Source organism: Olea europaea, unplaced genomic scaffold, assembly GCF_002742605.1.
Source record: "Olea europaea var. sylvestris unplaced genomic scaffold, O_europaea_v1 scaffold2142, whole genome shotgun sequence".
Classification (NCBI taxonomy): domain Eukaryota; kingdom Viridiplantae; phylum Streptophyta; class Magnoliopsida; order Lamiales; family Oleaceae; genus Olea; species Olea europaea.
In genome coordinates, this window is record NW_019239393.1 from 108,680 (window position 1) to 135,751 (window position 27,072).

At 31.8% G+C, this 27,072-nt stretch overlaps 3 protein-coding genes across 7 annotated transcripts; 2 read left to right on the forward strand and 1 right to left on the reverse strand.

The window, feature by feature from the left end:
- Positions 1–418: 418 nt before the first annotated feature.
- Positions 419–1,970, forward strand: LOC111380432 (protein SNOWY COTYLEDON 3). Its single transcript, XM_023004000.1, has 4 exons — positions 419–557; positions 660–749; positions 1,395–1,502; positions 1,583–1,970. The coding sequence occupies exons 1-4, from the start codon at positions 444–446 to the stop codon at positions 1,625–1,627; spliced, it is 357 nt and encodes a 118-aa protein (XP_022859768.1). The 5' UTR covers positions 419–443; the 3' UTR covers positions 1,628–1,970.
- A 2,646-nt stretch (positions 1,971–4,616) lies between these two features.
- On the reverse strand, positions 4,617–5,971 carry LOC111380415 (LOB domain-containing protein 39-like). The gene is made up of 2 exons (XM_023003973.1): positions 5,899–5,971; positions 4,617–5,095 (listed from the first exon to the last, which is right to left on the reverse strand). Exons 1-2 carry the CDS (start codon positions 5,969–5,971, stop codon positions 4,617–4,619), a joined length of 552 nt encoding a protein of 183 aa, XP_022859741.1.
- A 14,238-nt stretch (positions 5,972–20,209) lies between these two features.
- On the forward strand, positions 20,210–26,124 carry LOC111380428 (auxin-responsive protein IAA9-like). 5 transcript variants are annotated; one of them, XM_023003989.1, is made up of 7 exons: positions 20,210–20,432; positions 21,391–22,075; positions 22,192–22,365; positions 23,118–23,170; positions 23,256–23,397; positions 24,928–24,989; positions 25,729–26,124. In XM_023003989.1, the coding sequence occupies exons 2-7, from the start codon at positions 21,426–21,428 to the stop codon at positions 25,764–25,766; spliced, it is 1,119 nt and encodes a 372-aa protein (XP_022859757.1). In that variant the 5' UTR covers positions 20,210–20,432; positions 21,391–21,425; the 3' UTR covers positions 25,767–26,124. The 5 variants fall into 5 exon arrangements, with proteins under 5 accessions (XP_022859757.1, XP_022859756.1, XP_022859759.1 ...); XM_023003988.1 differs by lacking the exons at positions 23,118–23,170; positions 23,256–23,397 and adding an exon at positions 22,504–22,645 and having other exon boundaries at positions 22,192–22,418; XM_023003991.1 differs by lacking the exon at positions 24,928–24,989 and having other exon boundaries at positions 25,729–26,091.
- Positions 26,125–27,072: the final 948 nt, after the last annotated feature.

Here is a 27,072-nt window from a genome sequence, read left to right on the forward strand (position 1 = left end):
CTACTTTGAGAGCGCTAGGAAAAAGAACTGATCTTGAAATATTGATATTTTTTAGCTTTTTACTTTTATTTGAATCTATACCTTTAGATCAATAATTTTGGCAACTTGTTGATAATGGGATTCAATTTGAGATCATTTTAGAGTTTTTATAGATGGAGATACTTATATTTTTGCATACGGTTGAGTGCCAGTGAGTTGTAGCCACCATTCTTTAAGCCTGTATAGTTCGTATATGGAATCCTTGCATTAGTTGTGGGTTAATAGTATTGTAACTTAATTTCTTTTATTGTAACGTTTATGTTTTATTTATCTGATTTCCAACTAATTTCTCTTCTGTGGAACCTACATTATCTCAGAATTTGTTTGAATTATCTCTTCCCTCTCTTTGTTGGTGGAATTGTGCCTGTAGACCGATCTCAAGTCTGTTCATATTTCTGATGTAGATGTCCTTGGAAGATTGGGCTTCTTTGGATAAAGACCACTCAATATCTTTGCTTGGAGCTATTGAAGCTTTGAAGGCTAGCACTCTTCGTCTTCCGGTTGTTGGAGGAGCAATTGTATGTGGCCTTTGGTGTTCATTTCTTGTTGCTAATGTTCTAAACCTTGTCTCAGGTGTAAAACTAATTTAGTTTGACAAAATCAAGAATCAATTTTGACAGGCTGACATGCAAAGCTTGAAAGATGCTATAAGTTCCACAGTTGATGTGATGCAGACAATGGCATCCTCAATATGTTCACTTCTGCCAAAGGTAATCTCATTTACTCTTGTTTACAGCATGCTTTACCGTGAATGTGGTGCCTTTTCTGAATTTGCTATCGAGTGCAATTAAAATTTGACAATGGCATTGTGAATTATGATTTATTGAAAAAATACACCAGCGCTGAAAACAAGTCCTGACAGAGATGATATGGGTGGAATTTCCTTAATTTTATCCCCTCGTTTATTTGGGTTGTGAGGAAGAAGGAATGGTAGCTTTTGAGAATAAAAAAATGTGGGAAAACTGCTTCTGTTTGTATTTTGCTGCAAATAATAGCCTATTGGGGTTGATTTTGCTATCTTGTGCATGTTTGGCAAAGCTTAGAATTGCAGCTGGTCAAACTCTATTTTTATCCACACATTTCGTAGGACGCAAAAGCTTTGGCAAACATGCTCAAGAAGTCAAAGATACCCTACCCCTCATCCACAGTGAACATTAGTTGTCTTTGGCTGTGTTCCTTTTCCAGTTGTAATCAGCATGGACTAAAAAGTTTCCATTTTGTTCTTTCGACGCAATCTCTGGATAAGCCTTGTTTGATAAGAGAAAAATGGGACTAGAATGTCATTTTCAATTTCAGCCGAAAGCTGTTGTATTTACAAGGCTGACCTATGCAGAACAATTTCAATCTCGTTTCAGGTCGAGGAAGCAGACTCATTAGTGACTGAACTTGCAAAAGTCACTGCTAAAGAGCGCGCTTTACTTGAACAGTGCATGGATTTTATAACCATGATAGCAGCAATACAGGTAAACACAAATTTCGCATTCTTTCCAATAATCTTTTTGCATCATTTGGATCATTTATTTTCCAACTAAACGTCCTACAGGTTAAAGAAACTAGTCTGAGAACGCATATGTATGCTACAACGTAACTGTGTATCATCAGCCTGACCAAGACCCTTAGAACTGATCATACTTGACCTTCGAATCAAAATGCTAACACTACTCCAAACCATTTTGGCCTACTGGAGGTAGCAATCATGGATGTAAGAATCGACCTGATAACTAGTCTCATATTTTCATACGGTATTTTTTAACACATCAATGCTTCAGTCGTCAGTAATCCAGGTATCCAATGTTACAGGAAATTTTATTTCATTCTCACCAATTAGTTGTACACAGAGTGTCTTTCTTTTTCCTACTTTTTCTGCTTGTGAAGGAAAATGAAAAACTGATGTAAATAATGTAATATCCAAGTGACACTGTTATTAACCAGTTCTTGTTCTAATCTTAGTGCCATCTGATTGTTTTTGACCTCCGGTTGATTCGGGTTAAACCCTTTGACCCTTTTATCTTTTCGCGATCAATGTCCCGAATCCCAACTGAAGTTGAAAAGAACTCACATGATACATGTGTGTATACACACACACATACAGTTCAATAGCCTTAGGATTCATGGGACATTATGCAACTATTACACATGGTAGTCCAGAATTCAAATCTTGGAAATTATCTTTAGTTCGTCTTGTCCCCCCATGCCCACCCCCTATCTTGAGCTGCAACTTGTGCTGTCAGTATAAACAAGACAAAAAAGTCAAACAATTGAATGTGCATTGGAACTATTCTTGTCTGAAATGAACAGGCAGGGTTGCAGTGTTTGTCTCTACTATGCTTAATTGTTTTCTACTCTATGAACCCATTAATTAATCATTACCAAAAAGTCTTTTCTATTCCTTTAAAATTGTTAAATCTATATTCACATAAAAAGTTTTCGGAACTTAAGACGATTTTTGAATATATTTTTTCTATTTTCTAGTTGAATTCAATCTTAGCGTTTTTTGGACAGATTATTTGTAATGAAAAATCTTTTTTGGAGAATGTGTTGTTAACTTAAAAGAACAATTCCCCTGTTTGGTCCTTTTTTTTTTTATATATAAAAAAAGTCTATCTTTCAATGCAAAATTATCAAGTACCCTGTGCACCAAGCATCTGTCTAAAATGTAAGAAAAAATTGAGTTATTTTATTGAAAAAATATGTGGTTGAAAAGGAGTTTGAGGAATAATGATTTTAAACAAGCAGTGCCAAATAAACACTTATCTTGTTATCCATGTAAAATTTCAATGGTTGGTCCACGAATTTATGAATTGCCATTAATATTTCCTTTTTGGTCCTCCATTCCCGCCCCTCCCCCCCTCGAAAAGTGTCCACACTTGAGTGTGAATAAGTAATAAGTAATGGTATTGGGCACTTATTTGTATTCTAGAAAGAGTAATATTATTTATTATTATTGGTGCTAAGCGTTAGCTAATGTGACAATTATATGAAATTAAATGATAGATTCATATAAATATAAAGTTACATGACTCTTTTAGTTGAATCTATAAAGTGTAGTCACTTAAATATGTGTTTCAACACCAATGATTTTAGATAACATTGTTCATAAAGAAATAGGGAAGACGGGGACTCCAACATCTAATTTAATACCAAAAAGAGGCAAAAAACGATTCTTGAAAATTGTTTAGAAATTACCTATAAACAATTTAAATGAGAAGTACTGTAATTAAGATTCCCTAAACAATATTACTTGAGATGATAAGAATCAAATCATTTTAGGAATCATCAATATATCTTCAAGAAAATTCCTAGTTGTTGCATTCTGAACATGTCATACAATCAAAGACTTGTAGTTGTAGGTGAAACTTACACCCGAGAATGCACAAAGAGAACCCAAGTTCGTGACATATACCTACTTCAACTCTCTACACTGCCCATCACTTCAAATCGAAATGTGTAAATAAAATTTTTATAAATATGAATCAAACAGAAATTTAATTATTCTTAAAATTTTCGTGTGCATCTCATACCTATAATTTTATGAAGTTAAGTTTGTACTAAAAAATATCTTTTAACTATATCAATTTAAAAATGATTTAAACGATTTTATGATTGAAAATTAATATTAAAATTGTAATTGTAATTAATTAAAATTGATAACATACTTCCCAATCCATTTACATTAATAGATACGTGCTATAGTAGGTCCCTCCACTGTGCTCTTTGCACGCCTCTTTCACAACGCAAAATTCATGCAATACAATGTGAACTTTATTCTTAATAAAAGAGATTTACTCGATCAACTTTATTCTCTAGTCGATTAAATAGTGTCATTTAAATTAATGTCGCATTATTATTAGATAACATTATTTATTTGATAAAACATTAAAGGCATGTTCCGTAGTGATTATGATAATTGATTTTTTGATTATCAAAGAAAAAAGTGAGACTCACCTGTAAGTGACGAAGTCAAAAATGACGGCTGGAATAATGAAATAACGATTAAAAAATTGATTTTTTAGGATGAAAAATTACTACCAATCGAGCGCTAAATAATAGATTATGACACTCCATTTTTTAATGTTTTTAATTGTACCATAAACTTAAAACCCACTTCACAATAAAAAGGCTTTGATAAGAATATTCGTCAAGATTAATTTAAATATGCATTAATTATGCATATGCCAAGCATTTATCAATTATTGAAGACATTGGTCTATTATTCCAATCATCCATAAGAAATTTTGTCTTGCGAAAAAGAATTATTTCGTGTGCGACAATGACATGAAATGATGCAAAATAATTTATATAGACGACTTCCAATTTATTATGAAAAACGAAAAGGTCGAGCGTTATCACAGAATTCAGACGCAAGGCAACTTTGATTTCTCTCCTTCTAAAAATGTTTTTTCCTCTGAGTACAAAATTGAGAAATCAAGTGCCCAAAAAGAAAAAAAGAAAACCCTAATTGAGCCAAAAAAAAAAAAAAAAAAAAAAAACCAAAAAATTAATTGAGCCAAAAAAAAAAAAAAAAAAAAACCCAAAAATTTAAGCCAAATAAGGAAGAAAATAATGAGAAAAAAACTTTAGAAGAAGAGTCTCAAAAGCTTAGATTCCCGTCCAGGGTGATTTTGCTGCAACTCTTGGTTACACAGAAGACCACTCTCCAACGTCGTCGTTTCAGACTCGTCTGATGGAGACGCCGGCCTCCGTTCCTCAGGCGGCCGATTTTTTCTTCTACCGGCCGTCATTTTCTCCGGAAAACCCCCTGCCAAACCGAGATTTAGGTCACTTGGCCCATCATCAAAACCTTCCCTTTTGACCCTCAAGTTTAGATCTTGCGATTTGTACAAATCAGTGTTATTAGCTTCTGACCCTTCATCAAACTCCGGCGACTGAATCAACCCAGAAAATTTTGGCAACGGCCGTAAAACGCCTCCTCTCAGCACCGTCTCCACCGCCGACTGGCACAAGTGCCAGTTCCCAGTCCACAGTAATCCCACTGCTCCGTTCACTGGATTTACAGTTCTTCCACACGCTTCGAATAACAAAGATTGGAACAATCCTGCAATACAAAAAATCTTAATCAACAAACAATAATTGCACGACTTAGCTTAAACTTTTAGACGATTACCACATTTTAACTTGTGAGATCAGCTACTTACTTCACAAGTAAGAAATACCACACGTGATGGTCTATCCGTAATAACGATATCCGTATCTCGTTATTACTTACGGCCACGGATAATTTAAGATTCAATCAGATGTAATTTGTATCTCACAATCACAAGAACTCCTTGTGATTAACAAATTACAAATATTTAAATCTACGGACTCTATTATTTATTTAATTGTCTATTAATTAAATAATAAATCTGCCATTTAATTGCATTAATTATATATAAAAGTATTCATGTCCAAAGTTGATTGGACCTAGGACGTAATACTTACACTAACTTCATTACAAAATTTAATGATCCCACTACTTCATTGTCTAATAAAATCATGCCTGCTTTTATTTATGAGACATTTGAATGTGTGTCACATTTTTCAATGAATTAAAATGCATCACAACTTCACTAAAAAATATAATGATGATCCCACTACTTTATCGTCCAATAAAATTATAACCGTTTTTATTTATTAGACTGCTTTATTGTCCAATAAGAATCATAACTGTTTTTATTTATTGGACAATATAATAGTGAATTTCGTTATCATCTAAATTGATACGAAGCATTTAGAATGATACATAGCATTAATGGTTTCGAAACACGCTTAGAATTATTGAATCATGCATTTCCAGGAAGCATCTGTTCAAACTTTCAATAGTATTAATAAGGGAAAATTGCAGTCGAGGTACCAAACCTTCATTTTGTATCAGCGAAGGTCCCAAACCTTTCATAAATATGCAGCCGAAGTCCAGATGGATGGAATCCATTCATTTCACCGTTAGTTGACCAATAAAATTGAATTTTGACCAATTTTGACTGAATTAGAAAGGGTAAAATGGCATAATTAGAATTAACATTATTTTTCTATATTATTAACAATTAAATTAAACTAAAAAAAGAAAATAGTCGATCTTCATCTTCTTCCCTGACTGCACCCCCACCTCACCCCAACCATAATCTGAAGCCGTCGACTACCCAACCCCGGCTACCCATCTCCGCCCAAATCTGTCGGCCCCCATCAATTCCACAACCTCCACCACCTCGGCTACCCTCTTATTCACTGCTAAATGGAACCAAAATAAGAAATCGAAATCGATGCGAGCACCACTTCGCCTCGAAATCGAAACCAACACCACCTTTAAACTGGGGTACTTATAGGGAATGCATATCCAAGAGCCCTAGACTATACTCATTTGGCAAAACCTGCTCCTCCCCGTTCCTTCTCTGACTTCCCGGCCGTGAATTTAGTGGTGGCGTCAATGGTTCAGCAAACAAATCGCTTCTTCCACCGTAAGTCCTCTGCGCCTGCACGCTCCTAGACATTCTCGAGTCCTAACCCCCTCCATCATGGTATCCAAAATCCTAATTTTAAAAAATTCAAAAAAAATTCAAAAATCAAAAAAATTTCCTTCTTAGCGTCAGATATTCAGATCTAGCATACATGTGGTCAACAAGAAACGCAGAAAAATAGAACTGCACCTGAAGTAGAGGAACTGCATTGTTAGATGACTGCAGATGCTGAAGACCAGCTGATTGGAGCCATCGGTCGTTTGATGATGATTCTAGAAAATTATCGGAGTACTTCCGTTGGTGGTGCATAGTCGATGATGACCCAGATCTCTGCCTTCCAATAGCATTCATTTTCTCTCTCTAAAATTCACGATCACAATCCGATCCTAACATATTCTTTCTTTCATTTTTTTTTATTTATGGTTTATCTATTTAACTTATTTAATTAATGGGATAATATGCAAGTTACTATTTTGCCATTACTAACATGGTCAAAATTAGAGTCAAAGTCAGTTCTTTGGTCAACTTACGGTGAAATGGATGGATTCCATCCATCTGGACTTCGACTGCATATTTATGAAAGGTTTGGGACATTCGCTGACACAAAATGAAGGTTTGGACAAAGTCTACTAATAAACAAAAGATTTGGTACCGCTGCTGCAATTTCCCTATTAATAAAGAATAGTACTATCGAGCACCATGGGTACTACAACACCAATTTAGATGGTACTAAATGAAATGTGGAAGTAAGTGTTTCATTTAATTATACATCTCATTTAATGTCACACTAATGACATTTAGACTAATGTTTTTGATACCAGCAGTGATAAAAGCATTACTCATTAATAAAACGTTTAGATGACTCGCCAAATATGGGCAAATGTCAAATAACTTGTTGGTTTTCCCAGGTAGTATTTGTTCAAATTTTCGATAGTAGTAAAAAAAAAAGTACTGTCCACAAGAATTATCTCCTAAATACGGGTGCTTAATTTATATTAAACACCACTGATATGATAAATTATTTAATTGGTGAATCATTAAATACACAGGATATACCATTAATTTATTCATCAATTAAATGATGTGTCATGTCACGGTGCTAAGCTAAATATCGGTGCTTAGGAGATCATTTTCAATACTATCCAATACGTGTTACAACACCAATTTAGATGACACTAAATGATAGACCCAATAAAAGATAGAAGTAAGTATTTCATTTAATTAAATATCTCATTTAATGTCACATTAATAACTCATAGACCAGAGTTCTAATCCAGTAGTGAGAAAAGCTTTACTCATTAATAAGACAGTTAGATGACTCGCGAAATACAAACAAGTGTCAAATAACTTGGTGGACTTCCCAAATGGATAAAAGAAATACAAATTCTCATTTTTAGGATTTTAGTTGGATCACGCTGTTGGAGACGGCTTGTCTAAATTAGACAATTCTTTAATTATACGGTTGTAAAGATTAACGAGTAATGTTATTCGTAGTCGTTTACTACGACAATCATTCTACGTGGTTTACATGATAGATGCTTATTTGATACATTAATGTGGTAATTTTTTATTGACTCATGCATTAAATAAACACTTGTCATGTGTATATCATATAGGGTGATTGTCATAAGAAGCAACTGTAAATAACATTATTCAAGATTAACAAGGTAGGATAATCCTACTTGTACATAATTATTGCATATAATGGTGTTCATAATGTGATGTGGCAATCATCCGGTTATTGATGTACAAGTGTGAGATTTGAATTAAAGGTTGGATCCAGTGCCAAGTGTAATTATGAATACTGTTATATAGACAATTATGTACATATAGCACTAGGGATGAACACGATTTGGTTTGGACAGTTTAAGACAAATTTTCAAACCAAACCATTTAAAGTGATTTGAAATTTTTCCAAACCAAACCAAACCAAACCACTTCAATTTCTAAACCAAACCAATTCAAACCATTTTTTTCGGTTTGGTTCGATTTAAAACCACGATTTAACAAAAAAATTTAATATATATCAAATAAGTTAAATCATAATATTATGCTAAAATTTCATATTAAAACATAAATTGTATTATTAAAAAAGTACAAATCAAAGTTATATAATTATAAATATTATAATGCAACAACATGATATAAATATTTTAAACTCTTAGTCGATATTAATGGTGTACATCTGCAAGTGTAATACATGATTCATTTTCTTCATAAATATAAAAGTATAGTATATAAATTCATTGATTATAGTTAAATGATGTAAAATAATTAAAAAAATTTAAATACAATAGTATTTAGCTACTATGACTTTTTGTGAATCATTAAAAGCTTCTACTAAATCTAAATATTGGTGAATTACTTTAAGGAGATCGAAAAACAGACAATTATTAGAACAAAATAATATAATTACCAATAAAAATAATTATCAAAAAAGAAAAGAATTTTGGTATTTTGACTTAAATTTGAGCAAAATTTAAGAAAATTATTAGAAAGAAATGAAATGTGCACGTTTGAATTAAAATCTAGATTTTATTCTCTACTCAATTGTAATGGAGAATCGATAAATGTGATTTAATATCAGTTGTTCAACACTTTACCCAATTTAAAGGTTTTACATTTAGAGTTATGATGACTTATGAATACTTAGACATGATTAATTAATTAATTGAGATGTAAAATTATCGATTTGAGTTTAATTGAATCATGTCTAATATAGATGTATCTTTTAAATTGAAATGTGTTAAATTTTAATTGGGTTAAATAAAATTTAGAATAATTTATTTTTAGATTTTTTTTGGTAAATGGTTTGAAAAGGTTTGCAAAGACTGAAACCCGAACCAAACCTCTTCGAAGTGGTTCGGTTCGGTTCAAAACCAAAACGTTGATAGATCCAAGTGGAATCAAATCAACGATTTTAAGAAAATGGTTTCAATTCGATTTTGCGGTTTGACGGTTTCTTTGTTCAGCCCTATCTAGCACTTCCCATACAAGATAATTGAAAATTTAATGGGTTTTAAAAGTATTCTTAGATGCACCCTAGAGATTTTAATGGTTTACTAAAATTCTTTGAAAATGGGGGGCCTTCTTTCTGAGATTTTAATGAAATCCATGAAAATATAGGTGTCTAAAACAATTCGTGGATTTATACCAATTTTATTAGTAAAGAGATTTCATGAGATTTAGAAGGATTTAGAATTTAAAAATTCACATAACAAACTCTTTTAAAATTACATTTTTCTAATGACAATTTTAAAAATCTATTCAAATTCACGAAATTCATTAACATTAATAATTTGTTAAAAGCTAAATATATTCACGCTACAGTTTTTAATAATTAGACTACATTTTAATTGAATGAAATGCTAGCCCTTGTTGGATCTTCATTCTTTTTAAAATACATTATTTTCTTTTCTTTTCAACCACATATTATTTAATATAATAATATTACACTTAAATCTTAAAAAAAAATCTTATTTTTTAACCACATATTCTCCATTAATTTACTATTCTAAAATCCATTATTAGGAAATAACGGGACTCAAACGGGCCCTTAATAACCATTACATATTATTATATTTATATTTCAAACTTTTTTCGTCACATTCTTATTTTCAAATTAACATAAATTGTTCCTTATTGTAATTTCTCTCCAAATTTTATTTAGGATAGAATAAAAAGACTAATTTATCCATTGTATTTTTAAAGAACCAAAATAAATAATAATACAAAAATGCAATTAAATATTTGATTCTTATTTTAAAGCACATTAATATATTTTTGGATGAAAATCATGATTAAGGGCAAAATTTTCTTATCAATGAAATATTAAAATTAAAGAATGTGATGAAAAAAAATTTAAGGATATAAGTGTGATAATGAATAAATGTTAATGACATTTAACCCTAGCTTGAGCCGCGTTTCCATAATGTATTTTTTTTATAAATCATTTTATACCATATATTTTTTCAATAAAATATTTTACACGTAAATTAAAAAATAATACTTTTTAACCTCATATTTTCCAAAAATTACTATTCCAAAATAATAGAGCTCAAACAAGTACTTATTAATGTACTTAAAAAGTGATGTGCAAAATCCTAATTGAGGACATCACCCTAAATTACTATTGAATTCCCGAGGTAATGTTCATTAAAATATCTCACACAAGTATTTTGCTAGTTCATTTGGACTGTATATATAACATTAAACTATTAAATTTCTGTGTTATAATTAATACTGTAAATATTTTTGAGAAAAAATTTGATTACTAATCTGTTGGTCTCGGGATTAATTTTATTAAAAAACGATTTGCAGAAAAACTGAAAATTGCAAAAAATAAGAATACCAAGAATTTTCGCCTCTTGGGGCATGGATGTTCAGTCAAAGGCCTACTCACCTATTAAGCATATGAGTAGATTAATCTCGAATCCACTAAGAACCATAAAGAATCAATACAAAAATGTAAGAAGAAATCACACAAATTTCTTCACTTTGAGTTTTCTATTCGCTTCCTTTTACAGAAAAAATCACTTTCCTCATAATCTCTGCAATTGTACGCTAAATACAATCTAAACATCATAAAGATTTACAAAGATTGAACCAAGAACACGAAAAAGATGAAGAGGATGAAAAACACTCAGAGGAGACGAAAGAAAACCGTAGAATATTGATTGCACACTCCAATGAAGAGTCAAGGGAGGCAATATACAGTCCAAATCCAACAGTCACAATAATGCCAGATGTAGGGCCTGAATTAGTCACCCAATTTTAAGAAAAGTCGTGTTTCCCATAAACGCATTTTAGTTTAAATGATAAGACCTGGTGGCCCAACACAATAGAGAGCAATGACAATTAGATAATCTCAATACCAAAATAGAGAAGCGGCCTACAACACTAATTGGTTACAACAAATAATTTTGTTGTGATAGTGGAGCTAAATTTTTTATATTGCAATATCACTCAAATTTCTTCTTCTTCTTCTTCATACATAATTACTAGTAAAATTTAATTTGGAGCTCCAATGTAACATGGAAATGCAGATTGGAAGTAGTCGATACTGTAGAACAACAGCTTTGAGTTATATAATGGGCCTACAGCTTCCAATGAATCCAATCCATCAGTTTAGGCATATACGCAAGTTACTGGGCCTCTAGTCGATCACTAATTCTTAAATCCTTGTTTGATAATGGATTAAATTTTCTGTTTATTTGTGGAAATCGTTCATAATTTCGTGATTGAATGTAAGTAAAACCGTAAAAAGTCTGGATCGGGTGATGTTGATGATTTAGAAACTGCTTTTTTGGTTTTTCTTTTTCAGATATATTTTTCTTTGTTAAAAGAAGACTGGTCTAATCTGAATTATTAGATCTAGAATTTGAGATATGAGCATGTTTAGTCGAATTGTAAAACTAATCTTTTCAGTTTTATTTTTTTTTCCTTCCTGTTTTGGTATGGTATTGTATTATGACCTTTTTTTTTTTTTTTTTTGTTTGAATTTTTTGGTTTGATTAGGTTCCTTTATAGACCGTGCGGAGGCGACAGTTAATGGTGTTAAGAGATAAAAATTCTACATCGAATAACGATGAAAATATAGACCAACTTATAAGATTTTGGACTCTAAATCCAATAACGATGAAAATATAGACCAACTTATAAGATTTTGGACTCTAAATCCAATAACGATGAAAATATAGACCAACTTATAAGATTTTGGACTCTAAATCCAATAACGATGAAAATATAGACCAACTTATAAGATTTTGGACTCTAAATCCAATAACGATGAAAATATAGACCAACTTATAAGATTTTGGACTACTCCACTTAATAATGTTCACATTTTAATATAAAATTCACAAGTTTTAACATGGTATCAGAGCCTATTAAAATCTAACAAGCGATTTGATCCGATTAAGACTAAAAAAAATAAACATACAGATTTCAAAATTGGTCTGCTAAAAAAATGAGTCACCATCTTGTGGGGGCATGTCAAGGGATAAAAATTCCACATTAAATAATGATGAAAACATAGACCAATTTATAAAGTCTTGGACTACTCCACTTAACAAGGTTGACCTTTTAAGATAGAACTCCCAAGTCTTTACAAATGGTGGTGGTGGTGGTGGAAGAGAAGGGAGGAGAAGAAAGTAATTTTCTTTTTTTTGTTTTGATTTTTTTTTATTTACTTGGGACTTATATGTATTTTTTTATTTTTTTGGAATTTTTGGGACTATGGTTGTGATTATTATTATTTTTTTCCCTTCTTTTCCTTTTATTTAATTGGTAAGCTATATTTGTCATTTCATAAATTTATATTAAGGAAATGGACGATAGTGTTATCCAGTATCCCACACTAAGCGCTTCAAATAATGACGTTTTGTGCTATTTCCAAAAAGTAGGATTTTTGACAGTTTGGCTAATAGGTAAGGGGAATTGTTCTATTTACCCTTTGCAAATTTGAACAAAGTTTTACTTGATTTAATGTAATTATTTTATTGTAGGTAAAATTCGAATTTGGAGCAAAAATAACTATTTTTTTAACTTAACTAAAATTGATGGATTATTCTATATGTACAAAATCAATGACAAACTTGACAAGTGGTGGCCCCCTGTTGGTGGAGTGGTGGGGGGGGCCAGCCGCCCCACTAACAGGGAGCTGTCACTTGTCAAGTTTGTCAAACTTTTAGTAATTGATTTTGTACTTGTAGACTAATCCAAAATTGATTAGGAGGAATTGAAGGCTAATTGATTAATAAAAATGACGTGCTAGTCTTCCAATCCAATCATTTAAATAACAGTAATACCTATTGATAAATTGTTGGTAACTTCATCGACCTTTCCAATTGACACCTTTCGCCCATTATGATCAAAGTTAGACTTTCAGATCATGTTTGACATTCATTATTAAAACTCATTTTCAACCAGATATTTTATGAGTTCACAATTTTATTCAAATTTTCAACCATATAATACACAAACATTTATTAAAATTTACTGAAAAATATGATTTTTATCAAAATCTATCAGAGTATTAGTAAAATTTGATAAAATCTATGGTTAAAAAATTGAAAAAAGTTACGAATTTTATAAAATGCGTGATGGAAAAGTAAGTTTTAAAAAAATAATTTTAAAAAGTGTAGGTCAGATTGGGACTTAATACCTTATACCTGACTTGAAAGTGCTGACTGCTAACATTAGCTATCACTCTCCAAGTAAGGCATGCAAGAAGCCTAAATTTTTGTCCGTCCAATTTTCTCAACGAATATGCACAATTTTCATAGAAGAAGGTTAAACAAATTTATTTTCGTTCTATTTTGCCGAGTTTGAAAGCTATAACTCTTTTAAAAGCTTGAAGTAGTCTAATGCTTGACGATATCGACATTTAAAATTACAGTGCTTCAAAATAATAGTTAAACAATTTTTCATAACCGTACGATATTTTGACACGTCCTTAGTTATAGTTTTGAAACTATACTCGTATTATATTAGGACTTTTTTTTTTTTTTTTTTACAGAACAAGTAATATCTTATTATTTTCTTAGTATCCAAGTTTAATAAGAAAATTAGGAATTGATTTGACTTCAAGTAACAACCAAGAAATTAGGAACCATCGGATTAAGGCAAGAACAGATAAGTTCACTTCAAATTTACTTATAAACAAGTTTATTTACAAGTAAATAAATAAGTTTTACGTTTAAGGAAAAAAAAATTACTTAAACTTACTTTTAAGTCAAATACGTTCTAAAGTAAGTGGCTTGTACTGACCGTGGTTAATTAATTGAAGCCAATCTTGTTCTATATTCATTAAAGTAACCGGCAAAAGCGGAGGTCTAACCGGTGGTGGGTCCCCTTGTCGCGGCACAGCCTCGCACAATGTATGGCCCTAAAGCTACCATTTTCCGTTCAATACAATTGTCATTTTAATATTTAATTAACATCATTTTCAGACCCAACACGACTTGAACAATTCATGCATATTTCATTATATCACTCCTTTGAACATTTCTTCAAATATTATTAATTGACCATTTCAAGGGATTTATTTATCCTAAATTCGACAAGCACATATTTATTTTATTAAGTTTATAGATTTAAATAACAATGATGTGTAAGTTTTAAAATTTACGAAAATTACAACGATTCTTAAGTGATCATATACATAATTGTTTAATGCAATTTGCGGCAACTATATTACAGTATAGTGTCAATCAAGTAACTGCATTATTAAATGGTGTTAAGAGATAAAAATTCTACATCGAATAACGATGAAAATATAGACCAACTTATAAGATTTTGGACTCTAAATCAAATAACGATGAAAATATAGACCAACTTATAAGATTTTGGACTACTCCACTTAATAATGTTCACATTTTAATATAAAATTCACAAGTTTTAACATGGTATCAGAGCCTATTAAAATCTAACAAGCGATTTGATCCGATTAAGACTAAAAAAAATAAACATACAGATTTCAAAATTGGTCTGCTAAAAAAATGAGTCACCATCTTGTGGGGGCATGTCAAGGGATAAAAATTCCACATTAAATAATGATGAAAACATAGACCAATTTATAAAGTCTTGGACTACTCCACTTAACAAGGTTGACCTTTTAAGATAGAACTCCCAAGTCTTTACAAATGGTGGTGGTGGTGGTGGAAGAGAAGGGAGGAGAAGAAAGTAATTTTCTTTTTTTTGTTTTGATTTTTTTTTATTTACTTGGGACTTATATGTATTTTTTTATTTTTTTGGAATTTTTGGGACTATGGTTGTGATTATTATTATTTTTTTCCCTTCTTTTCCTTTTATTTAATTGGTAAGCTATATTTGTCATTTCATAAATTTATATTAAGGAAATGGACGATAGTGTTATCCAGTATCCCACACTAAGCGCTTCAAATAATGACGTTTTGTGCTATTTCCAAAAAGTAGGATTTTTGACAGTTTGGCTAATAGGTAAGGGGAATTGTTCTATTTACCCTTTGCAAATTTGAACAAAGTTTTACTTGATTTAATGTAATTATTTTATTGTAGGTAAAATTCGAATTTGGAGCAAAAATAACTATTTTTTTAACTTAACTAAAATTGATGGATTATTCTATATGTACAAAATCAATGACAAACTTGACAAGTGGTGGCCCCCTGTTGGTGGAGTGGTGGGGGGGGCCAGCCGCCCCACTAACAGGGAGCTGTCACTTGTCAAGTTTGTCAAACTTTTAGTAATTGATTTTGTACTTGTAGACTAATCCAAAATTGATTAGGAGGAATTGAAGGCTAATTGATTAATAAAAATGACGTGCTAGTCTTCCAATCCAATCATTTAAATAACAGTAATACCTATTGATAAATTGTTGGTAACTTCATCGACCTTTCCAATTGACACCTTTCGCCCATTATGATCAAAGTTAGACTTTCAGATCATGTTTGACATTCATTATTAAAACTCATTTTCAACCAGATATTTTATGAGTTCACAATTTTATTCAAATTTTCAACCATATAATACACAAACATTTATTAAAATTTACTGAAAAATATGATTTTTATCAAAATCTATCAGAGTATTAGTAAAATTTGATAAAATCTATGGTTAAAAAATTGAAAAAAGTTACGAATTTTATAAAATGCGTGATGGAAAAGTAAGTTTTAAAAAAATAATTTTAAAAAGTGTAGGTCAGATTGGGACTTAATACCTTATACCTGACTTGAAAGTGCTGACTGCTAACATTAGCTATCACTCTCCAAGTAAGGCATGCAAGAAGCCTAAATTTTTGTCCGTCCAATTTTCTCAACGAATATGCACAATTTTCATAGAAGAAGGTTAAACAAATTTATTTTCGTTCTATTTTGCCGAGTTTGAAAGCTATAACTCTTTTAAAAGCTTGAAGTAGTCTAATGCTTGACGATATCGACATTTAAAATTACAGTGCTTCAAAATAATAGTTAAACAATTTTTCATAACCGTACGATATTTTGACACGTCCTTAGTTATAGTTTTGAAACTATACTCGTATTATATTAGGACTTTTTTTTTTTTTTTTTTTACAGAACAAGTAATAGCTTTATTCTTTTTACTCTATTTCGGTTCTTAGCACATAGGTTGCACAACCATTTTACATAAATAATCATTGTTTCTTTGTCAAGCTACAGTTTAAATATTGTGTACTTAGGGTATTGTGTTGTGGTGGGTCCCCTTGTCGCGGCACAGCCTCGCACAATGTATGGCCCTAAAGCTACCATTTTCCGTTCAATACAATTGTCATTTTAATATTTAATTAACATCATTTTCAGACCCAACACGACTTGAACAATTCATGCATATTTCATTATATCACTCCTTTGAACATTTCTTCAAATATTATTAATTGACCATTTCAAGGGATTTATTTATCCTAAATTCGACAAGCACATATTTATTTTATTAAGTTTATAGATTTAAATAACAATGATGTGTAAGTTTTAAAATTTACGAAAATTACAACGATTCTTAAGTGATCATATACATAATTGTTTAATGCAATTTGCGGCAACTATATTACAGTATAGTGTCAATCAAGTAACTGCATTATTAATTCATCAATCCAAGTAACGGAGTTACCTTACTGAAATAAAATTAAATTATAGTTATATGATTGAACAAAGTTAAAGTACAATTACTTAATTGATACTGAGTGAAATTAGGTTGCCGTGATTGGAATTTACTTGAATCGTTCCATAACATTCTAATTTCCCGTGTAGAGGTAATCATTCTACTTCCACCACAATAGTATATAATACGAGTGTTGCTCGTAATTTTGTAGTGATATTATTAGTTTTATTAATTTAATTAGGGCATTATCATTAAATAAAAAGTTTTTTTAACATATGTAGTTTTTTTGTTTATAGATTTCATGGAAGAAAAAGGTCATATTCCCTCCCAATTTTATTTAAAAAAGCACAAAACTCACACGAAGGGGAAAAAATCCACCATTACATATGATATGTATGTACAAAATTGTACTTAGATAGTGCTTATTGACAACTTTATACTTGGTAGTATCACATTTATCCATTTTTTAAATTTTAAAAAAATTATATTCTAAATCAACTGACCGTATTTTGGCAACATCAAAATTGTCAATAATGGTTGTCAACAAAGATTGTACAAATAGCTTAATTGAAATTTTAGCCCCTTAATTTTGAGATTGTGAATAATTAACTTCTTCCGCATATGAGTGTTTGGAAATACAAAAATTATTTAATTACTTTTATTGAGATAGTGTGATTATTTATAACGAAGAACATAAAACCCACAAAATGAGTGGAGCCCAAGACATCATAACTCCAGAGTCTCAATCAACGTTATACAATTTAGGCCAATTTACTTTCTTTTAAGCCAACAACAATAGTGAAATCCATATGATTACCCCTTGAGCACATTTATTATGTAATATTGGACAATACTCGCAAATAAGGGTGGACATAACTTTAACTTGCACTGAACCATGAATCAAGATATTTGAATTGAACAATGAATTTTCAAGTTAATTGAACTGAACCATGAATTAATAATTTTTTAAGATGTAGGATCGAATCATTCGATTCTTGTTCGGTTTGATTCTGGTTCCATTACTTAAATTTTCAAATGATAAATGTAAATTAAAATTTATCATCATATCCATAAGTTAGTAGTAATATATATCTAAATAAAAAATAAACAACAAACATTCAGTAAATATAATACTAGCTGCGATGTAGAAGTACGGGTGTTTGTCTAAAATTGCAAAGTTGAATTAGAATTTAGATCTATGGCTCAATCGCTTTGTAGATAATGTAAAATGTAATTTTAAATGACATTTTTGTATATATATATATAAACCGAATCGTTTGACTTGATTTGATTCGAATTTGATGCAGTCATTTTGTCCACCCCTACTCGATAATACTATCAACTAAATTTTAGCATATTTAACTTCTTAGAGATGCTAACATGACTAGATAACAAGATCCAAAAATCATCTTTGCTATTCCTCTAGTAGATATTGACATATTCATTCGTTAATGTTTTTCTTTATCTCTACTCTACGAAAGTTATAAATCATACTTCTACCTCTATTTGTCAATGCTTTTTTCTTTCTTTTTTATTTATTTATTTTGGGAGGTGGCATCTTTTGATGAGTTCTTATGAACCAATTGTACACAATCAATCAGTTTTGTCTGCTCTACCTTGTCTATCATAATCCAAAAATTCCCTTTTTTTTTTCTTTTTTTTTTTGCAACTTTATGTATAATGTGTAGATTAGAAATTCATTCATATCAGTCTTTTTGAAACAAAGAGTGGGGAAGCGTGCAAATGTTAGTGGAAAGCTAATGATTCTTGAGCGACCAAGCACATACATTTGTTTAACAAAAGAAAACCAATTATTTGGTAGAAAAAAGAAAAGGTTAAGGATGTAAAAATAAATAAGGTTTGATTAGGAGAGAGAAAAGAGATTATTGTCCTACTCACCACCCGGCAAATAAAGTTCAATTGCCGCTTTCTTGTCCCCCCACCCCCTGTTTTCCCGTCTCTCCTTCTCTCTTATTTACTCTACTCTTATTAAATGGGATTTGCACCCAGTCAACCCTTCATATTTTTTTATTTCTTTATAGGTCCTTAACTTTTTTCTTTTATCTATTTCTTCCCCACTTGGACTTAACGGTAAATATATTACCCCCCTTTATTTTTGTTATTATTATTACTATTATAACTAAAGTTTACATTTGTAATAAATATCGAAATAAAATTTGAAAAATTGCTGAGATTTGTTGAGGTTATTATTATTATTTTTTTAAAAGAAAACCAACTAATTAAATTGGCAAGCTGCAAGTGGGCATCTTTCATTTCCCAAATTGCCCTTGTTTTGAGATGTTGGACCCTATGTGACGGGGAGTTTGTCGTGAGAATCGTAGCTACTTGGAACTTTCATCATTTGACTCGCAACCTGATTTAAATGCAATAAGTTTTAGAGATATTGAATTTGATACTCCTTTTGGCTAAACTTTATCTTCGTTACTTGCATGGCAATTACTGAGTAATTCAAATTATGCTTCTATCACAATAATAATAATGAAAGAGTTAACCTTTAATCGATGTCGATTCACTACTTATGAAGTTCGTGGTGATGTTTATTGAATCAAAATGTACGTAGCAACAATGCTTTTAATTAATAAAAGAACAAAAATATTCCTTTTGCATTGATTTCAAGTTGACCAAAACAAAAGAATACAAAATGGAAGGTTATTTTCATGCTTCACCAAAAATAAGCAGATCCCTGCTCTTCTTTACCAAAATATCCAACAACAAAAATTCTAAATTTTAATTTAATTATATTTTTCACTGAACTTTCATTACAACCGATAAAAATACCATTTTTTCCCCCTTCAAACAACAAGCAACAACAAAAAGAAAAAGGTAAATTCGCCGTCCAAATGCAGGGAAGGATAAAATCGTCATTTCATGTTAACTAGCATTAATTAGCAAAGGACCAGAAAGTAAGAACCAGAAGAATTGTCTTCATGGAACTGTAAAAAGGCATAATTAGCTGTCACAATTTACCACGTGCCCGAACAGGTAATTATGTTTATCTGATCACTTTCAACGGCCACGATTCACTTACAGCAATCGACATCAGCCGTTGATCAGAGAAGAATTTAAAAAAGTACCCAAGTTTTCTTCGTAATTCTTTTTTAGCCCCCAAAGAATCGCTCTTTTTTTAATATTTTTTCAAGCTTCGAGTTTCTCTGCAAACAAAAACAGCTCTCTGATTACTTTTGTTTTTAGCTTTCTGCTTAATGGAGGGACCTTAAAACTCCTCTCTCTGCTTTGCGTTTCGTACATTTCCAACAGTTTAATCTCTAAATCTCATCTTCTTTTTGTGCTGTTTGTATTCAACTTTCAAGATTATTTTTCAGGTATATGCTTTAGTTTTTGTAACATACATAATTCCTAACAATTTGGTTTATCTTAATTGTTTGACTTCATAATTTTTGAGCTTGATGTTTACCTAACTGAGCTGGGATCTTGTAATTTTGAGGAGTTTTTTGTGGGTTATAAGCTAGTGTATTATTTTTATTTTTATTTTTGTTTTTTTTGGTTTAGTTTTACAGCTAGTATCCTTGATTTTTTTTTTCTTATTTAGATTCTCTGAACCTTCCAGATTTGCCTTTATTTTCCTCAGATTATCTCTGGGTTCATTTCTTTTGATTATAGTTACTCCGAAAACCTGAGATTCTGTTTGTATATTTTCCTTTATCTGACGATTGCAGTATTTCTTTGACGAAAAAATTGTTAGAAATTATGTTTTTCTACCTATGCATGTGTCACGTAATTATTAATAAAATTTCTTTTAGCAAAACAGCCGGATTCTGGGTAGCTATACGTCTTACAATTTTTTTTGGGTTTGTATATATTGACTTGATAATTTTTCTTTTTTTTCAACAACTATTCCTTTGGATCACGAGTTTTCGTTGGCAAAATTTACCGATTTTATATTTACTTCTTCGCAACAATTTGTGTGTTGTTTAATTGTCCTTAAAACTTTTTTTTTCTGGAATTTTAGTAAGGATTAAAAGACAACTTCTGATTATGTTGAATTCGTTTAGTGGACTTTGGACATTACAATTTTATATTTCATCTATATTTTTGGGATTTTAATCCTCTTATCAAAACTACATCCTTGGTGGTGCATGGGTTAAGTATTTATCTGAATTTGTTCGCCTTAGAAAGTGAATCAACAAAAACAATAATTTCTTTAAAAGGCTCCAGTAAGAAAATTCAGGAAATAGAATTTTATAACAATAGTTTTCAAAGTCTGGATGTATATGCTGTTGATCAGTTGTTAGCGAAACACTAAACTTCTATCATTTTTAGCTGGTTCACAGGAAATTTTAAACTTCTTTGATCTTATGTCTCCTCCGTTATTGGGTGTTGAAGGGGGTGGTCATGTTAATGCTCCATTGATGTCATCTTCAGCATCTGTGGACTGTATTACCCAGAGTGGCTCGGGGTTGAAAGAACGCAATTATCTGGGGTTGTCGGATTGTTCCTCAGTTGACAGCTCAGCAGTCTCCAATATGTCTGAGGAAAACAAGAACAATTTGAATTTGAAGGCTACAGAATTGAGGCTTGGTCTTCCTGGATCCCGATCCCCAGAACGTGATTCAGACTTCACTCTACTGAGTTCAGGCAAGCTCGACGAGAAGCAGTTGTTTCCGTTGCTCCCTTCCAAGGATGGAATCTGCTCGTTGATGCAGAAGTCCGTTATCTCTGGAAACAAAAGAGGATTCTCAGACACTGTGGATGGATTCTCTGAAATAAAAAGTTCTGTTTTTACTGAAGGAAAATGGATGTTTAATGCTACTGGTTCCGACTCTGGAACTCCTCAGTCTGTTGTAGAGGCAAAGTTAGCTGGCAATGCTGGGATAAATGTGATTCTATCCAACAATTCATCTGGGTCTCAGCCATCGATGAAGAAAGAGTTGCCTACAAGAACATTACAGGAAGGCCATAACAAGATTAATGGTTCCAACAATAACAACAGTGCACCTGCTGCTAAGTAAGTGCTTGAATCTCTATGGGCTGAACAAGGAAAACAAATAATTATTCTTAGGTGAAATCTTGTTTAAAAGTCTGAGGCAAGCAACTGTTAATCGAGTCTTTCATGCTTTGCAGGGCTCAGGTGGTTGGTTGGCCTCCAATCAGATCTTTCAGGAAGAATACTCTCGCCACAACCTTAAAGACCAATGACGAAGTTGATGGCAAACCTGTTCCTGGTGCTCTATTTGTCAAGGTCAGCATGGATGGTGCACCTTATTTGAGGAAGGTGGATCTCAGGACATATTCCACATATCAAGAACTTTCTTCTGCTCTCGAGAAAATGTTCATGTGCTTTACCATAAGTAAGCTTTTGTTCCAATCGAATCTTTAACTTGTTCAATCTTTGTTTTACGTGATGCAGTAGTTATAATTGTATATTGGCTTCAGGACAATGTGGATCCCAGGAAGCTCCAGGTAGGGAAATGCTGGGCGAGAATAAGTTCAAGGATCTTGTGCATGGATCAGACTATGTGCTTACGTTCGAGGATAAGGATGGTGACTGGATGCTTGTTGGAGATGTCCCATGGGAGTGAGTTTCTTGTTCTACCTGTTTTATATTTATGGTTATATTGCCACTTTCTCCGTATTATCGCAATAACAGATAGAATAGGATCCCGATAATGTATTGTTCTACTTGATTGTAATATTTACTATTTGATATTCATGGATGTAAACTTTGTGCTTACATGATACTGTCAACATTAGCCAGCTTTAGAAATTAAAATCAGAAGGTAAACAAGAGAATTTGCATGAATAAAAAATTTGGGTCCCCTTTGCCTAAAAAGCCTTGATAAATATAACCTCTTAATTCCTCAAGTTTGGGAAGTATGGGTTCTTCCTCTGTGCTTCATTGCCTTTTATTTTCATTTTCTATATCACTAGTAACATATCCTAGATAAATTCAGCTGCTTTATATGATGGACTGGGGGTTAATAAGATACATGAACTTGTTATATAACTACCTGTTTCAGAATAGCCTAATAAACCCTTGTATATTCCACATATCAAGAACTTTCTTCTGCTCTCGAGAAAATGTTCATGTGCTTTACCATAAGTAAGCTTTTGTTCCAATCGAATCTTTAACTTGTTCAATCTTTGTTTTACGTGATGCAGTAGTTATAATTGTATATTGGCTTCAGGACAATGTGGATCCCAGGAAGCTCCAGGTAGGGAAATGCTGGGCGAGAATAAGTTCAAGGATCTTGTGCATGGATCAGACTATGTGCTTACGTTCGAGGATAAGGATGGTGACTGGATGCTTGTTGGAGATGTCCCATGGGAGTGAGTTTCTTGTTCTACCTGTTTTATATTTATGGTTATATTGCCACTTTCTCCGTATTATCGCAATAACAGATAGAATAGGATCCCGATAATGTATTGTTCTACTTGATTGTAATATTTACTATTTGATATTCATGGATGTAAACTTTGTGCTTACATGATACTGTCAACATTAGCCAGCTTTAGAAATTAAAATCAGAAGGTAAACAAGAGAATTTGCATGAATAAAAAATTTGGGTCCCCTTTGCCTAAAAAGCCTTGATAAATATAACCTCTTAATTCCTCAAGTTTGGGAAGTATGGGTTCTTCCTCTGTGCTTCATTGCCTTTTATTTTCATTTTCTATATCACTAGTAACATATCCTAGATAAATTCAGCTGCTTTATATGATGGACTGGGGGTTAATAAGATACATGAACTTGTTATATAACTACCTGTTTCAGAATAGCCTAATAAACCCTTGTCAATTTAGAAGCCCTGTAAATTACCTCCAAAATACGGGGATAATCAAAAGAATTTTTACAAACCAGAAAGAGGAGTTAGCTTGCCTAGTTTCCAACATTCGTAGGGTTACTGGGCCTCACAAACAGCAACCCTCATAACCATTGGCTGTATTTTTAACCAACCCTAAGCTTGGTGAATTGAGTCACATGCGCTAGACGAGAGTTAGAGGAACCTTAGTGAAATGGATTCCACTTTCCCCGCACATCATTTTTTTCCCTTGTGCTCTATGTTACGATTTCCCTTTTCTACGAAGAGCTCTTAGCCATATTGATAAGCTATATTTGGTGATAAGATTGTTACTTGTTTTTCCTTTTATTTTTAGCAAATAATTATAAGTATTTTTTTGGCGCGTTGTTTTGCTGATTAATCAGACTACAACAGAATTGGGAAACCATGTTGCTTGATAATGCTATTATCCTCAGGGGTTTAGTTAAAGTATTTACTTAGACTCTCTTGTTGTGATTGTATTTTGGCTGTCATTGGTAATTCTTCTTCCAAAATTATTGACCACTTGTTTCTCTTTGCCCGTGGTTGGATAATCAATGTGTGATTCTGTCAACTTTCTATATCCTTTCTGAATGACAATATATGTTCAAGAGTTTGTTGAATTCCTCGTGGAAAGGTTTGTACAACTTACACAGCTTTTGAAAATGTTATCCATAAATAAAATAGCTTGGAGGGTACAATATTTAGGGAGTTTTGGACTCCATATTGCATGGTTCAATTCCTGGAATTTTTGTGTGACGTGTAGAAAAAACATAGGGAACACAATTGACTTTTATATTTAAATGAAATGTCTGCTAGTATTGATACTTTCTTAAATGAAGTTATACGTGGTGCCTGTTCAACTAACACCCCTGACATTTGTCCAAGTGCTCAGATGATTCCCTCAACTGGCTAGATAATTCTGGTAGGTGACAATTTTAATAAATATTAGGAGAATCTAGAGAACATGGGACATGACAATTTATTTATTTTAAAGGTCCTATGCCTCTTCATATGTTGCTCATAAGTGTTTCTGTTATAGGATGTTTATTGAATCATGCAAGAGGCTCAAAATTATGAAAGGCTCTGATGCTATTGGATTAGGTAAGCATTTTTTTAATCATCTTATGCCTGTTTGTTAAACAGTTTAGAGCTCCAATTTGTGAAATTTGTGTCTTTTAAAGGCATGCTTGCTCAAGTTTTCGCCAGTGAGATCCATAAGAAACATTATCCTTGCATAAATGCAGCATAGCAGCTTCTTATTTTGGACACTTACAGAAGCCATACAGACAAGTACTAGAAAGATCGAAGACAATATATACTGAGGAATGGGGATGAAAATAAGTCATCAGACTGTGTTTTTGGAGCCTGTCTTTGTTTTGTTGTTGTGATTTCTAATAAATTTTGTTGAAATTTTTGCATTTTATGTTCAAATAATTTATATTGCATATATCTTAAAAATGGCAGTATAATGTGAATGAGACTTAAATGCTCGAAGAAATTGAAATGTTGTGGACAATGAAATTGCCTAAATTGGGATATGTATAAAGAACATTCTAGTGGTTATTGTAAATTGACAAATTCTGGCTTGGAGTTAACTATGTTGAACCGATGTTATGCTGCTGGACTGAATAACAGTGCACTTCGCGAACATAGTGCCTAGTTAATTTGAATCCTATCATTGGATATTGAACAGCTGCAACAATGGAAAAATTTAGTCTTTGTTTAAACTTGAGAAATTTTACGATTTTAGAATTTGAACAACTTCATTACAATACAGTTCTGTTGTGATATAGCATATGATATTCACTGAACTTCGTAACACCTTTCTTTTGGTTCATAGCTCCCAGGGCCACGGAGAAACCCAAGAACCAGAACTAGCTTTCCACTGAAGATGACTGCTTTCTATCTGTGCAGTCGAGAGTGGAAAAATCCTGAGGAAGAAAAGGATAAGGGATGAAAATGGCTTGAGGTGTATTTGGAGATCATGTTTTTGGAATCCTTCTGGTCTTTGTATGTGTTATTGAGTGCATTCCAAGTCCTTGTCAATTTCTGTTTGTCTTAAAGCTTAAGATTTTTATTAATACGGAGAAAAAAACGTTTGTGGAGTTCAAATTTCTTTGTTGAAACTACTGCTAAGTGAGTTGTATTGGTGAATGTGTGAGATACTTGTTTAGACATGTTATGCAAATGCTGTTTCGTCGCATGTCTTATAATTGTTGATTGTTGGTTATTTCAATTTTTGAAAGTTTTTCCTAGATTTACTTGAATTATATTTGATATTTATTTAGCAGAAATATTTTGTATAGTATTAGATCGATTGAGTTAGACCAGGTAATACTAGGGGTGACAAACTAGTCGAGCCACTCGCTGTCGGCTAGCATAGAGATGAGCTGAGGGCAGAGCCAATAAAAAATAAATAATTATAAATTAAAGCGCTCGGGTCCATACATGAGCACTGCCCACGAACTGGCTTGAGCAGAAAAATGTGACCGTTGGGCTGGCTGGCCAACCCAAAGGCCAAATGGTCACATTTTGTATTTTATGACCGTTGGCCATAATTCTCTTTGCATTTTAAACCTATAATTCCTGTATTTTACAATAATTGTAGAAATTTTCATTTTCGCAATTAACCTTTTTGTGATGTAATGTAATCTTGAGTTTTTAGTATCTTTATATTTTTTATTTGACTTATTTCCATTCAATTCTAATATAAATTATATTATTCTATTATTATGTCCTTGTTTGGTACTGATATTTTCAAAATACATTTTTTTTTCTTTTTTTTTTAACTACACATTTTTTCAATAAAATAACATTACACTCAAATTAAAAAAATTTCTTTATTTTTTAATTAAATATTTTTCATTAATCTACCATTCCAAATTGTATTCTTACAATAAAACGAGAATCAAACAAAAACTATATATTGTTACAATTGCAAATGGATTATAACGAATTGTTTAACATTAATGACTTCAATGCAATGTTTGATGATTTCAACATACCATCAAGTGGTCTTTGTTATTTTGAATATATTATTTGTACATAATGTGGTGTTTATAACGGTGTATATTCTCCTCACATGGAGAGGGACTCACTTCGAATAATTTATATTTTATTCGAAATGGGTTTCCTTCATGTGAGGGGATGACACTATTATGAACATCTCAATATATGTGTAGCA

What these genes read in the sequence shown, in the direction of transcription:
- LOC111380432 (XM_023004000.1), top strand. Translation starts at nt 444, where the DNA reads ATGTCCTTGGAAGATTGGGCTTCTTTGGATAAAGACCACTCAATATCT. An exon ending in TATGTTCACTTCTGCCAAAG is followed by an intron (nt 750 to 1,394) that starts GTAATCTCATTT and finishes ATCTCGTTTCAG; the next exon opens with GTCGAGGAAGCAGACTCATT. An exon ending in CCATGATAGCAGCAATACAG is followed by an intron (nt 1,503 to 1,582) that starts GTAAACACAAAT and finishes AACGTCCTACAG; the next exon opens with GTTAAAGAAACTAGTCTGAG.
- LOC111380415 (XM_023003973.1), bottom strand. Translation starts at nt 5,971, where the DNA reads ATGGATTCCATCCATCTGGACTTCGGCTGCATATTTATGAAAGGTTTG. An exon ending in TTCGCTGATACAAAATGAAG is followed by an intron (nt 5,096 to 5,898) that starts GTTTGGTACCTC and finishes TTTGTATTGCAG; the next exon opens with GATTGTTCCAATCTTTGTTA.
- LOC111380428 (XM_023003988.1), top strand. Translation starts at nt 21,426, where the DNA reads ATGTCTCCTCCGTTATTGGGTGTTGAAGGGGGTGGTCATGTTAATGCT. An exon ending in GTTGGAGATGTCCCATGGGA is followed by an intron (nt 22,646 to 24,927) that starts GTGAGTTTCTTG and finishes TTTCTGTTATAG; the next exon opens with GATGTTTATTGAATCATGCA. An exon ending in CTCTGATGCTATTGGATTAG is followed by an intron (nt 24,990 to 25,728) that starts GTAAGCATTTTT and finishes TTTGGTTCATAG; the next exon opens with CTCCCAGGGCCACGGAGAAA.